General features: G+C 31.0%; 1 protein-coding gene across 1 annotated transcript in view; it reads left to right on the plus strand.

The window, feature by feature from the left end:
• Positions 1-16,011, plus strand: part of LOC149484707 (uncharacterized) — a 31,455-nt gene extending 15,444 nt beyond the window's left edge. Inside the window, exons 3-7 of the mRNA XM_089700894.1 lie at positions 4,980-5,188; positions 9,306-9,441; positions 13,494-13,627; positions 14,347-14,764; positions 14,904-16,011. Coding sequence (XP_089557020.1) covers positions 4,980-5,188; positions 9,306-9,441; positions 13,494-13,627; positions 14,347-14,764; positions 14,904-14,986 — 980 coding nt within the window. The 3' untranslated portion in view covers positions 14,987-16,011. The remainder of the gene's footprint in view (positions 1-4,979; positions 5,189-9,305; positions 9,442-13,493; positions 13,628-14,346; positions 14,765-14,903) is intronic.
• The last annotated feature ends 212 nt before the right edge of the window (positions 16,012-16,223 follow it).

The following is a 16,223-nucleotide window of genomic DNA, read 5'->3' on the forward strand; positions in this document are numbered from 1 at the left end:
AAAAAAATTGAGGTGGAATAGTTTTCGGTACTCATGCGCCGATTCCTCCTGGACTAGAAGGTAAACTAAAGTTTTTGCTGCTTTGTTCGAATATAGTCTGGTAGAGTCAGTGTGTTTAACTTGATACATTGAAATGCAAACAATGGAAAAGTTAAATTCAACCTAGAATTATTTGAACATAAAAATGAGGTAAATTATCTTTAGCTGGGATATCTAATCGTACTGGTAGAGCAAAAAAATGTTACATAGAATATATTATAGAGCATTCAATGATGAGGTAATATTTCTTAGTAATTCATACGAAGCCCACTATACAAAAAAGTGTTTTCTAAAAAATATCAAGTAGTAACAAATAGTAAAGTCGAAAGTTCCACAAACATGTGACGTTGTTTCGTGGATTTCAGTTTGATTTTTTTTGCTTTTCTGTTGCGTCGCCGTTTTCATGTTAGGTCATAAGTTATGCAACCTGAAATGTAGGCGTTAGCTTTGTATATTATTTTAATTAAGATAAACATTTTATTAATAAATAGAAGACCTAATGAATTCTACATGTTTTTTTTGTTATTAAAAAAAGTTTGATTTTCATTTCGATAACGTACACTTATATGTTTATCATATATTATCTACTCTCGCTGTGATACCTCCATAAATATTTAAGGAAGCAACAAAAACACACTGCTAAAAGGCAAAAACGGGCACTTTTTCCTCAACAATATGGGTTCAAAGAAGAAATATTTTCAATATAAAAGATCCAGAGTTGTTACACTAACAAAATGTATTTAACCATAACAAAACATGATCCAATATTTAACGTGTTATGTGTATAGTACACGTAACTAAACCTAATCATAAATGTTGCCATCCCTTAGCAATATGCGAGGTAGATATGTAATATTATATGTTTCATAAAGTAAACAGAGGCGGGTGACGGGTCATGTAAGCTGACGTTGCGCCGCTTTGAGCCCTAAGTAATCGATATTTAGCTATAATGGCTGAGATTGATCGATCTAAGGGTGCTCAAGTAAGGCAGCAATATATTACGAGACAACCCACCTAAATATAATTTCGTGATGTGAACATTTTGCTATGATATTCGTAAGGACAGTTTTGGGGTACGTACGAATTTTATAGTTACAAATTGTAGTAGAAATGCGATCGTTAGAAAACTATGTTTGTTCATTTAATCCTTTAAGACTAACTAATAGCCTATACGAAAATGTATAGAATCAGTATGCGAATTCTTATAGGCTACTGAAAGCTATGAAAATATTATCATCCATTATGCCAATGATCTGCTACAAAAAGCAGATGATTCTCGCAATAAATAATACTCAGACTTTTATTAATTGCCGTACATTATTACGGTTCACGTTGATTTAAGTCCGAATGAAATACCCACAAAAAGTAAGATAAGCACCACCTGATCAAACTTTATTTTTCTGTTGTTGAATTAGATTGCAAGATATTATTATTGCTCGATTGATATAAAATTATAATAAATTAAAAATCACGCTTCAAACGTACGAAATTAATTAAAACTTGTATGCTGTAAAAGCGTTGACGTTTAATTGCAAAAATACAGACAAAGGGACATGTCGCGTTTGAATACCTTTTCATTATTTTACGATTATTGTGTCGAACTGTTTGTTACTCGAAATTTTATTCTATTTCCAACCCCTTCGCCTTCCATTATTTTACTTTATATTATTTGGGGTATTTAAAAAGGCTTTTGTATAAACGTTTCAATCACTTAAACCTCAACTCGGTAAAGAAGAAAGGACAAAGTAAAGTAATTAAACAGCTTTTATTTCTTAGTAAAAGACGAGCACTTAAAATTTTTGTGTCTCTCCTTTACGTAATCTTACAGAAAAACTAAATTAAAATTTAATATTTAGAACGAAACGTGTATTTATGATGTGTTTCATAAGTTTACTAGTATTTTATGTATAATTTTAAAATAACACACACATAATGGGATCCTTATTGTTCTATATTTATATTTCCATCTATTTTACGGCAGAAACAACAAAACCGAGGTAAGATGAAGACAATGCACACTTGGAAGCTGTTACAAAGTAAAAATGGTTCTCAATTAGGCAGTCATCTCGACTGAGCGTAGATAAGACACGTTCCCGTAGGCTAAATAGAATCCTGACACGTAGCAATAACACTTAAGACTACTTTAATCAATTGGTATTGGGTGTGGCGTCCTCAATATGTCAGCTACCACAGTTTATATTATTATCTATAACGTATATGTAATGATTTGTTTTGTTGGTCTAAAAGACTTATTTGAGATTTTTTAGAGTATGAGTTAAATTTTGTCATCTTAAAATTCTGGATTTTATCCGCATAAATAATAATAGACGAAGTTTAGTTACTTTTTACGTGACAATATTATGAATACATAACGCTGAGTATGATTGCGTGTATCAGTTTTAGATATACTTTTTAGATTATAGAGGTGAAAGTTCGGGACCATGAACGAGTTTTTGTATTCAATAAATCTAACACTACTGTTTAAGGAGACAGTTTTTTAGGTATTTAAAATCTTAAAAAGCTTTATATGAGAAAATACGGAAATTGTTGCATAAAAACAACGATATTTATTAATTGTTACTATATACATATATACATTTTCTCCGTGTTTCTAAACTAATTATGTAATTTACCGCTCAATTATTGAGTTTATAACTTGTTTATGTAACTGAAACTTTATATACTTAATAACTTTGCATTTCAAAATAGTTATAAGAATCGTTTTAACCAGTGAACTGAGAGATTTCTAATAAGAGCAGGTTTCCCAGAAAAAATAACAACCAGTTACAAGAGCTACAAAGCTATTCTGTTAACCTCATAAATACTTAAAGCCCACACAAATTTTAAGAACTCAATCGTCTGTTTTTGCCATACACGATTGCCAATCTTTTATAAAATGTCCGATTGTAAAGTACAAAAATTTGTATTTGGTGATAGTAATAAGGCTAGTGAGTGATATAACTTACTGGTTATCGGCGTGAAGCTCTCATGCGAATTTTATTTCACTTTCGAGCGCGGTCGGGGGCCTCAGCTAGTTTTATAGACATTTACTTCTAAATTTAAATCGAATTTGAATTACAACATATATAAATTATATAATATATCAGTATAGGTAATAAAATACTGTCATATTCTCAGACCTCAACAGGAAAACCCTCAGGAATACTCTATGAAGATGGATATAGGCTGTCAAGTCTCGGCTTGTATCTAATAATAAATAAATAATCAAAAATATATTATCATGTCATTCAATTTGAAGGAAAAGTAAATAACATACTTACACTTTTATATCATTTCCCGTTATCATGAAATAATTCCCTGAATATATTTTCATGTGATTTTTTCATTATTATTCAACACGACGTTTGGAGCACTTTACGGCGAGCGCGGTCACGAAACAAACAAACGTGTGTGGGGATAATAATGAATAAATCACTTGTAAATCCATTAACATCCATTTTATTTCAAGATCCATAATATATTCTGATTCCTTTAAAAGGGTCGTTTTAATGGTTCCCAATTTGATACTATACACTCCGTATCTTGACATATAGATTGATAATATACGTTCCCTACAGGCTCTACAATAGCCGTTACTGTCTTCAGCAATTAAATACGAATATTAAGCCAGCCAGCATTTTGTTAGTTGAAAATGCAAACAATATTGTCATGCAATTCCTATTAGAGCATTAAGATACTCATTCAGAAGCAGTACCTATCAGTAGCAGTATAAATGTAATATTTTTAAAAATATCAGATACAGATATTATGCTCTACCGTATGGCAAGGTTTTGTGATAATATGAACTTTCTGTAAAACCTAGCAAATAGGTGAAGGTCACACCAAAAAGTCATTTACAATGTTGATGTTTTATTCCAAATACGAAAAAATATAACTACGAACTCGCTTAGTAACTGATTTATGTTTATTAAATTTTACTTTCCGCGTTCGCGTCCACGATCAGCGCTTGTGTCTTTAAAATGACGTCATTCATTTGGTGAATAAGAATAATTAAAAAGGGATAATAGACTTATTGAGTCTCAAAATGATAGTAGAATTTGTAGTAAATTTGACCATTGAGTTAGTAATACTGTATCTCGAATGTCGGCTTCAACTCAATCAATGTCTCATATCTCTTATAATATCAAGGAGACCCACGAAATCATATTACATAGATATTATATGGAACTTTTACTCATATATTCGTTTCATCCTCATAATTTTATCAAATCGAATTTATTTTTAATCAGAGAACGAGCTATTTATTGGAATTTCTTGTTACGCTTACAACCTTTACCGGCTTTCATAGATTCAAAAATAACTAAAATGAACGAAATATTTATTTTGATTTATAAAATTGTTCGAGTTTTTTATTTATTGTTGATTTTATACGATCATAGGGAATATTGAATTGTAAAAACTAAAAACCATCGTACAAAATATAACCGATACCCAATGCTGAATATAAAATTTCAGGTTTTAGATAAAGTGTAATCAAGTTATTATCAACATACATTTTTGATATTATTCTACACTCGACTTAAAATTATAGAATTGAGTTACTTAGTTCAATATTATTTTTACGGATTTATCTTATTTTTCGAAAAGTAAAATTTTATAGTGCTATAGACTTAATATCATTACTTATTTATTTCAGACAACAATGTAGTTACAGTTAAAAGTTCTATGAATTGTAGTAGGTATTATGACTTAGGTTACTTATCTTACGTATCTTATGATAATGTCGTGCATCATAATGTTCAATTATATCAATTGACCGAACCAATATCAAAAAATACTGAGATTACCTAGTACCTACTGTCACGCACATTCCTGCAATGTGAAATTGAACGTTATTTTCTCAAGGTCAAATATGAAAAAGAACAATCAATTTACTATTTTCCACACGAATGTTTTTTCTAAATCAATAATTTTTACAGGTGTTCGAGGCCTTCACAACTTGGAAATAAATGTTCCGAACGCAGTTCTCGTGGGAGAAACAGTTACATTAGAATGCACATGGCAACTGGAAGATGAAGAAGCGCTGTACAGCGTCAAGTGGTACAGAGGGAGGGAAGAGTTCTACAGATACATACCCAAAGAGTTGCCACATACAAGAGTGTTCCCGTTACCTGGGATCGAAGTTGATGTAAGTTGTTATTAATTTATAAATGACGTCATTATAAAGCCCGGTCTTCCTCCCAAGCTCCCGGGATAAAAACAAAATAAAACGTTTGTAGCTTTCTGCTGGTCATATTTTTGAAATCGGTCCGTTAGTTTTGGAGTCTACTAATTTGAAACAAACGCGCAATCAAATATTTCCTTTTTATTATGTAGCTATATTGACAGATGATAATATTATTTATTTAAATATGTACATGATGTTATTGTTATTTTTCAAATAAATGCAGGCATGAATAATTAATTTATATTTCGTATTCTATATATTCCATGGATGGAATGGATTATATAATATTAATATTCGAATTTATCTTCACTTCTAAGAAACCACTCTTAATCCACCACTCTTACTCCAATAAAAACTAACACTTAAGAAGAATTAAGTAGACGTGTTCTTTATTGTATAGCCTCTGGCAATTATTTCGTAATAAATCATGATTTCGTTGTCGAAAATACCCTATTTTCGAATAACTATTACCATAGACAAATATATGCTATTACGTACATTACGTACGTATAAATAAAAGAGTATTAGCACAAACATCAGGATGACATACATTCGCTTAACATTTAATGTTTTAAATGATAAAATCATATCTGATACCAATAATAATTTAATAAAACATGAATATTAATTACAATAATTATTACTGAGCATTGCAAATCAAGCAAAGCCTCGGGCTTTTAACGATATTTCGGCCGTATCTGCTAATTTTAGTAATTACCCAATTGTTGCGCTGTAAATAAATTAACGGTTTGTAATAGCACACTAAATTTAATTTTACTGAAATAATAGCATCGATGCCTAATGCTCTATTTTAATTACTAGAACAATTTTTTATATATATATTTTAATTTATTCATACACTAATTTTATGAAAGTCGCTGTCGTGCTTTAGGTGTAAATTAAAGAAATTGGAATTCGTACATCGCTTTCCGATTCCTGTTATACTGAGGAGAAACTATGTTTTTTCAACATATTTTATCAATCATTTTTTAATGTAATAGATGTAAAGTACGTAAGTAAGTATCTATTTATATTATTTAACAATACCTTACATCTAATGACTCCAATCTTCAAAATTGCATAATATAATAAACAAAAACCGTATTTCTAGAGGCGGCCTGTTTATGCAAGAACATCTCATTAATTTTCATGCAACGTGGCGCTTAATATGGTACAGTGAGTTATTAAAAATTTAGCTGTTGCCGGTTGTTGTTGACAGAAATTATCAAAATGTTATAAAATGTTCACTTGTTTCAAAATATGAATAACTTCTATATTCTAAAATAACGATAAATTACATAGATATTTTATTATTTATAGATCCATCTTAGATTATATTTAAAAAAAGGGAGTAAATATAAATATTTTGGAGAAAAGCTAAAAATAGCTCCGTACTTGCTTTTTAATAAAATGTAAAACGTCTTCTAAACCTGTCACGGGGTCGTGACCAATTTTCAGTAATCCATTCGGCGAGACTTCAAACTAGACTATCGTATAGAATAGACATTGTAAATTAAAATCACGAGCTTCTTTTATTACATTTATGCGGAGTTTTCTATATTGGAGTGAATGATGTGTTGGAGCACATTATTAACTCACACTACTTTCCTCTACCATCAATCACGTTCAGGATAAGTATATTATATAAATATACCTAATTGAATTACCTGTTAATTGTAAACTTGTAATAATTACTTTTTTAAATAATTTTTAGTACCTACTACTAGTGAATTCTCAGACAATATTATCCACAGACAAGATTTTATAAAGTTATAGGATAAGGGAATATAATCATTCTCAGAAACTTCGCATGTGAAAAGTTTTTAAACTTCACCGCCTACTCCTAGTATGATGTTGAGATGAAGCTTGCAAAATCCAAGTCTATATTTGCTTCTAAATGTTCACCAATAATTTATACTGGCAACTGCTCTCAAACAACACGCTATTGTGCTTTTGAAAATCAGGCCACAAGATTTCATGGCCGCTTCTGCAGTTATGTAAAAAATATAAACATTCACCATAGATTGCTATTTTCTTATAACAGTATAATACACCGTAAATTGTACACTGTAAATTGTGAATAAACTTCTGTTTAATATTTCCGGGCTACGTATTTTAATAAAGCCGGTTATTTATGAACTACCCTTCGACGTTTCTCTGCTCCATGATTATGCTCTTTATTCAGAGTCCTATTGCTGGCTTATAATCTGTCTTTTTATCAAAATTAAAAATAAGGCGTTCATAAGCTCAAAATGTTATGTTATTCGAAACACAATTCACATATTATGTTTTAATTAATTTTGAATACTTTTGTTAATCATAAAAGTTGTTTAGATAATAAGTTATAATTAAATAATTTAGATTAAAGTAATTACTTTGTTTGTCCTCAATGTGTCTCAGTAATTAAAGGAAATAACACACTAAAAGAACAGGGATTTCACTTCAATTAATTAAAAGCACAGTAGGTACATCGAAACACAAGTAATATTGATGCGGGTCATCAATCTTGAGCAGAAAACACTTACAAGACTGTCACTGTTTAATTTGAAGATGAAAATAAAAAAAACTTACTACTAATTCTCTCTTACTCGATTTAAAACACTATTTGATTTTACGTGTGATGTTTACTGAAAATTCCACATCAGCATACAGAATGATCATACAAATTTTTAATAAGTTGTTAATAATTCTACTTTGACGAACTAAATTCTGTTTTAGTGAAATAAAAATTATTGGAGAACTTTATTTCTTAAATACCTATGCTACGAAGTTAAAGCTCTTTTTGAAATCATCAGTTTCATTAAACAGTATTTAATAAATATGTAGTCATGTAGACATATTGTGCTCTGCAAAACATATAACGAATTTCTATTTGGAAAATGATAATTTGAGTAGTTTAGTACTTTAACTATATTACATATACTTAATTCGAAAAAATCAAACTCCCATTTCAGTAACATCAAACAAAGTAAGTTCTTTCGTTCGGAAAATTGCTACAGACGATTTATATAAAGAAATATAAAATACATTTCATATTTTTCATGTTAGTATTAACTTAGCTTAATAAGAACAAAAAGAAAGTACCTTCGGATAACATGGCTGTGACACACGGATGACGTATAAGGGTTTCATTGCCAATTGGCTACGAAATTTCTAAAGCGAAGGTTCTTTTAACAACCATAAGAAAAAACCTAGTTCAGTGTGTAATATTTCATAAGAACATCAATTAAAATATTAGTGGCAAATAGATCAAAGAATAATGTCGATAGTTGAATAGCTGTGAGTTTATTGAAACAGTATATTGCGCATAAAACAATAGCTTTTATTACGTACTATCAATTGGCTCAACATTAATTGCCAAACGAATGACTCTTTCATGCCGTCCTTTAAATGATATAATCCAACACAAGACATTCGTCATTCATATAAAATATTAAAACATAAATATAGAGCCCTCTATAAAATATTATTAAAAAACTAATAGAGACAACTATAAATTATAAGTATTGCAGGCGACATAAACAAATTATGAAATTTTTGATTATTGTATTTTTGATTGTGGATAATATAAAGAATAAAAAAATAAATACCTAAAACAACTTCTGCTATAAAAGCTAGAATGAGATGCCTAATTAAACTTGTTATTTCTCCCTTATATATCTTATCTTTAATTACTTAGTCCGTCGGCTTTGAAATTTCTGAGACATTTGACGATAAAACGACACAATATAGGCGTATCAGCTAGACTTGGTCTTCGTCGATTATATCGTACCTTACCATATTCTAAGCTAGCTAAGTTTTTCTTTCAAAATCTGTAGCCATTATGTTACTAGAAGCAACGAGTCGTTCATAATTTGTTTCCGACTATAAATAACATGTTAATCTGTTAATTAAACTGGCATAAATATGCAAAGTTATGTAGCAATTTGTTATAGGTTACGCTTTTAAAAATGTCTTTCCGTCGCTTTGGTTCACCAATTTGTTCGTATAATGTAATCATTTAGATGTTACTTCCTATTTAGTATTATATTATAATCTGTGCTTCCTATCATCCTCTAGATAAATTTATATCCTTTAGATATCGCGGTCGGGGGCACGTCGCGTGGTCCTGCAAGACGCGACCCCGGCTATGGCGGGCCGTTTCCGCTGCGAGGTGTCGGCGGACGCGCCCACGTTCCACACGGAAATACGTTCGGCGCCACTTGATGTTGTTGGTAAATATTCATGGTTTTAACTCAATTCGCTGATGACGTAGCTTTGGTGCGTGTATTTTTCAGCTTACACATTTATGTTATGCTTTTAACTTTATGAAAATAAGATGGAAGTGGATGACACAATAGCATACTAAATACTAGTTAGCTTCAGTACTTGTACATATAACACACACATACCTACCTTCCAATAAAAATAAGGAGAGATAATAAAGAACACTACCTATATTTCAAATGTGCATTAACAATTTTTGTTCAATTGCAATGGCCATTGGGCACTCTTTTTGGGATATAATTACCTAACTATAGTACATGAAATTACTTATAAATAAGTAAATACAAACCTTTGTGAATTCAATAAAAGTATGTCTAGAGAGGTTTCTTATTGAAATGAAAATTATTTAAAACAATAAACATCGAAGGATTCTTCCATTAACCAGCTATTAATTAGTATGAGTACAAAGGTAAAAGTAATGAAATATTTACAGTACGCAATGTATTGAACGATTTATTAATAACGTTACTTGCCATTTGTTGTCATAACTACATCGTTGGAGATAGTGTTTGTTAAGACTACGAATCTTTATAAAATGAGAAATAAATTCTTTGAACAACACATAATAAAGGAATTAATTGAATTAATTCATATGTCATGCCGTTGTTAAATTGCCATTGCAATGCATAATAAGAACAAATACCCATTTAACTCTGATAAACGACAAAATGGCGCACTAAACGCATAAAATAAGCATTAGAGAAATTATGTAAATTTCGTTGTCCGGACCCGCATTTTGCTTATAAACACGTCATTTTAAAGCATTGGTTAGTAATACGGTTAATACTATTAACCATTCGAACGTTAATGTAAAATAAATTGAGTATTTAATTCTAAAACCATTTCAAATGTAATTTCCCATCGCATTAAGATATGCATAATGCATATTCTCACTGCCATGTCCTCGTGCATCCTCCCTTTTAGCTAAACGATGTCCAAAATTTTTGTTTCCTCGGATATACAATAGTGTCAACAAACATTGTAACATAACACTACTATCGAACTACACATGCAAGAAGGTCATAAAGAAATGGTTACATACGCTGTCTTTTGAAGAAACCGAACAATTACTTAAAGGACCACTGAGCTGACACACACTATAACAATATGCCTTCACTCACAAACAATGACACACACACACAAACACGCACTCACTCACGCACACACACACGTGAACACACACACACACACACGTAAACACACACACACTATCACGAACACGCGTGCTGCAAACCGCAAAATAATGTACTTTGTTTTTCTTTTATTTTTTTTATTAATTGTATTAACTTCCATTACATTAGATTATTTACCTACTTGTTAACTTTCTACTGTCCATAACATATGTATATAACCAAGAAGCGCAACTCAGGGTCCCAAGACACAAGTATTTCACTTAGTTTGGGACCCACTGTCGTACATTAATTGTAAATCATATAATGGACAAATAAATTTATTTCATTTCATTTCATTTCATTTCATTTCATTTCATATAGCTTTGATGTAGTAAACTTTTGGAATGTATTGCCATGAATAAGCAGGAAACGTCTAACAAGGTTTGGATTTTGGATCATACCCATTCTAAAGGTATTCCCGACCTCGGTTACGACGCCTCCTGCATCAACAATTCGCTCAAATTGGAAGTAAACAATACAAGGCATTCGTTCTTCAGGAAATCTTGTTACCTTAACCACAGACAGGGATTCGCAACTATGCAATTTGCACCGGAGCTTTGAATGTTCTGTATTTTAAACAAATCTATATAATCCTAGCGGTCCGCCCCGGCTTTGCGCGTGGTATATATTTACTTTTTCTCTCTATAAGAACCATCCTCGTACTTCAATGAATATAATAAATAAAAGAATTATCGAAATAGGTCCACCCGTTCACGCGTGATACCTACTGTCACAACGCGAAACGGGTTGAAATAACCAGGAAAAACGGGTTTCATTTTTATATATATTATTATGAAATACATTTTGTATATATTAAGCATGTTAAAATACTTATATTATTAGTTTGAGGTTTCTTATAGAGCTTAAAAAGATATAGCGCTTATTCGACTGTTTAATTTTGTAGTATCGGAGTAACCATAACGAACGCTTTTCGCTAAATATTAGTATGAAAACGGGTAAGTATATTTATTGCATTTGTTGAACGGCTGTAGTCGTACATTATACTTTGCCCCTGCAGTATACTCTCCACCGCGAACAATAAACCAAATAGCAATGTAAACGTACGTGCCAAACACAACTTCGCTTCGTATTATTTCAATTGCTTCCTATAAAATTCACCTGCCAATAAAAATTGGCGAATAAAAGTATCAAATGTTTGAGCGCTTATTGAAATAGAAATATTAAATTTAAAAAACGTACGTTGTGGTGTGATCCTCGTGTTGAACACATTGTAAAAATATTGAATTTTATTATTGAAAAAAAAAATTCATTTATAAAACCGATTATAAAAAATTGAAGATACTAGGTGCATTTTTCGGTTGATATTTGATATTTTTTACTTTGCATATTATTGTACATCCTGTTTTTCAAGTTAAAGGAAATATCATAAATTAGGTACATTCAATTGTATTTATGTAGGTACGTACTTCCAATAAAAATAAAATAAAATTACATTTTTCATGACGTTTATCACGCTTAGGGACCAATCGGAGAGTATTTTCTTTGGAATAAATACAGGATTTTCTTCAACGGGTAAATCCCCTAAAATACTTAATTGTTGAACATCCTTACAAAGTGCTTAACAAGGCGTAGATTAAATTATTAATTCTATTATTACGCTTTACAAAATTACCGTTTTAAATTAATTTATTTATACCAGTTGCTCATAAAACGACACAAATAAATGTAGGTATATAAAAAAGACATTCAGAAAAGGAAAATCAAGGCTTCTGCTCTTTATTTTTTATAATAATTGTATATAAATGTATATTATACGCACATATTTAAACGTGAGAACATATAAAATGCGCTACCTTTCCTTACATTTAATTTAGTGATCAAAGTAAACATCACGTAAATACATCACATAGCAGAATAGCAAGAACTTCTTCGAAATTACTAATACCTTTCTGATGAAACATATAAACTATGAAGAGACTGTAAACGCTGATTACTCGTGCTACGTGAGATAATCATTCAAGTTTGTTTGATGAAACTAATCCTAGCTCGGCCTTCAGTTGATTATACCAAAGCTTGAATCTAGATAACAGTTGTATTAAAATAATATTGACCGTAATATGCAATTGGCAGAAATAGTTTCTCTTTTTTTCGTTTTTATTATAATATCTAGAATCAATACAAGAACAAAAACAATAAAAAAAACTAAAGATGGCCAAAAGTCTACGTATTTAATTAACTGTTCAACAAAGTTATATTCAATTATTTCATATTATTCATACATTTATAAATGGATATACTTTCTCTGGTTCTTGTTTCTTTGATTCTCTTCATTAATTTTAAACATAGATGGAGGCTGACCTACTCCAGCCCCGGTCCTTTAAATAAAACTTTACCACAGTCAATATAAACTTCAATGAACATTTTTTATGTCCTAAAACAACACTGCGGATAGCAATTCATAAGATATTTCTTGCAAAACCTTAGCCAAAGTAGGTAAATCTTATTAACTGAAAATGAGTTCAGCGAAAAATATTGTACTTTTAGGACCACGATAGTTGAGTACACCGCGGGTGCAAAGTTAGACGCAGGTGGGGTTTCAATTTTACACTAACTTTTATTAAGTTTCATATATTCTTGCCTTCGATAAAAATTGTCTCCATTTTATTAACTTGCAAATTTATGGCCTCGAGGCGTTCTCCTGGATGAAATTTTTACATATTACACGCCGCGATTCCTTCGCTACTCTTTAGAGAGGAGCTTATTAAAAGTTTTTATTGTATTTTAAATGTCTATCATGATTTTCTCTATTGTTTTATTGAGTTGTACTTGCTTGATAATTTGTCTTTAACTGAATTTATTATTTATAGAAACTCCAGAATGGGGTCCAAAGTTGGTGTCGGATAGATCGTGGTACGGCGTAGGGTCGACCCTTCGTGCCACGTGTGCGTCACCACCGGCGCATCCTCCTGTGAATCTCACTTTTGCTCTAAATGGAAGAGAGGTTTGTTTCTAGAAATAATTTTCTCTTATATGTAACTAGAACTGAATATTAAAGCGCTAGTAATTTTCTTAGGCAAAGATTGAAAAAAAGTACTTTAATCATAAGATTCTCGTTAATGTAAAGTGTATGTAGAAGTACGTAATACATATGCTATTTTAAACAAATTTCATTTGTTTCTCTTTTTATTCTCATTCTATTCTATCCTCATACCGTTAAACCTATTATGTAATAAAATATTATAATTCAATACGCAAATGAATTCAATAAACCACAACCGCAGATACAGTGCATACTGGGAACATTATTATCAGTACCTCCCAATTCAAATTACGACCTATATTTAAAAACCTAATTTATTTATCCACACGTTAGCAATTCATACTAACGCGTATATGTTTACAATTTAAAGAAGTTCATAAAGTTTTTATAATAATTATTATACATACATTGCAAAATAAAAGGGTTTCACACAATGTCCAGTGGAGGCGGTGAACAATTCGCCTTCATGATAGAACAATGCTATGCCTCTACCTATTTTACTCTGACGCTACTATAGTTTTTGTGTCGCTGGCTAGTACGTACCAATCATTAATCACGAAGCAACTCCGTGCTACATTAGCTTTTAGCGAACCTTGCATTATCTATCACGGATAACATCAGCAATATTTTTCGTGTAAATAATGTCTATTCTCACGTCCCAACATTATGGGTAATTACAGATTGATATGGAGTCGTTCGCTCATGAATTGCCGGATTGGTTCAAATGGGACCCGCCAGCGAAATCCGAAACTACGACGACAGAGCCGCCAGACGAAGATATCAATTTCAATGTATTTAACGACGACAACAATGTCCAATATTTGGATGAAACGTATATAAACTTACATAAAGAGGATATCCGTCGACCTCCCAAGGAGAACGTGAAACAAGTGTTCGAAAGGTCGGGGCCAGATAACAGGATGCCGTCAGTAGGGGAAGTTTTGTTCGTAGTTCGACACGAAACGTTCGAAGGTGGCAGTCTCCGGCTGACGTGTATAGCTAGCATATACAACTTATATGCGGCGCGAGCCGAACTCATTTTCGATATAGAGCAGCCAGAAGTTGCATCAGTTTTAGGTGTTCGTAATAATGCTAAAGGTACGTTTACACCGAAATGTTTCCTCAACCTTCTAAAGTATATAATTTATAACACTTTTTTAATGACTTCCTTATGAGAAGATCACGTGGATTTTAAATTTATATTATGTTACGAATAATGAATGTTTTTTTTTTTCAGGTTCAATACAAACGATAAGTATATACTACATGACAGCGTGTATTCTATTGTGCATTTGTAATGTTCGGTACTTATGTAGGTAAAATTTTGTCATTTTAAGACGTTGTTAATAGAAATGGTGACTAAGTCTGTACAAATATATATGTGATACATATCTAGACCCTGAAAAAGTTATTTAAATTTAACTACGAATTAATTATAGGTCAAACGGCCAAATTACGTTTAAAAATTAACGAAATATCGTAGTAATTTGCTATGCTCTACTTATCTAATAAGTTACTGCGGGAATAAAATGTGATTCTGTAAATATTACATTACTATAGAGGAACGTTTCGCCTAATGGAATAAATAATTTTTATTTAATCACATTTTATTTTATATAACATGAATCACTATTACTCATTATATTAATATTGGTTACATGTTAGAAAAGTAACCCTAATGAGACTGACTTATCTATAGTGTTATTTTATGGATAATTAATTTACGTTCAGAGAATATGTGTGAAAAATAGTCTTAGATGTTTTATATTTTATCATGAAGAATTGAAGCGGTAGTTTTAAAAGTTACTTTATCGAAACTGTTGTATAAATCTAATGAATTATATTGTATAATAGTTGTATAAATGGAGATATATAAATATACACAACACGTAAATCAAATAGCGGTAGACTCAATTTTTTGTATTTGAACAGCTAGGTTACATGAATGCAATGGGGATCATTGTAAACATTTCGTGTCAAGTTGTCTTTGCGTAAGAACCTTTACACGCACGACATTCTGAGCACGACCGTCTGGAATGTACCGAATCACGTACAAAGGGCCTGTATGTAATATCATACATAGTGACAATATGTGAACATTGAGATGAGAAAATGTAATAAACACAATTTATTAGTATGTTATAAAAACCTTCGTCGCTCGTTATAAGCGAAGAAGTATCTCTTCGATAAGTTACGTTACATTTATATTGACTAAAAGAAATATGTAAATATTATATAAATAGTTCAAAGACGTATTGAAGAATGAATAGAATAAATATTGTTGATATTTAACTTGTGCTTTTATTCTACAATATAAAGAATCCCAAAATAGCCTGCCTACGCATCAATTAATCACATCAAAGTTCATTGGTACTCTTCAAATATATAGATCTTATTGTTGCAGGATTAGAGAAACTGTTGCTTTAACAGAACTAATTTCTGTTAAAATTTTACTAAATTTCGTTTATAAAAAATTCGTTTCATAAAAATGTTTGAGTAAGATTTCGATCCCCCGCATGTACCTATCGTATCAGAAGATCTAAAAATATTCTATATT

This window comes from Colias philodice, chromosome 11 (assembly GCF_061535455.1).
Source record: "Colias philodice isolate Cphi_HAF_F1 chromosome 11, ilColPhil1 Martin Lab GWU primary, whole genome shotgun sequence".
Taxonomy (NCBI): Eukaryota; Metazoa; Arthropoda; class Insecta; order Lepidoptera; family Pieridae; genus Colias; species Colias philodice.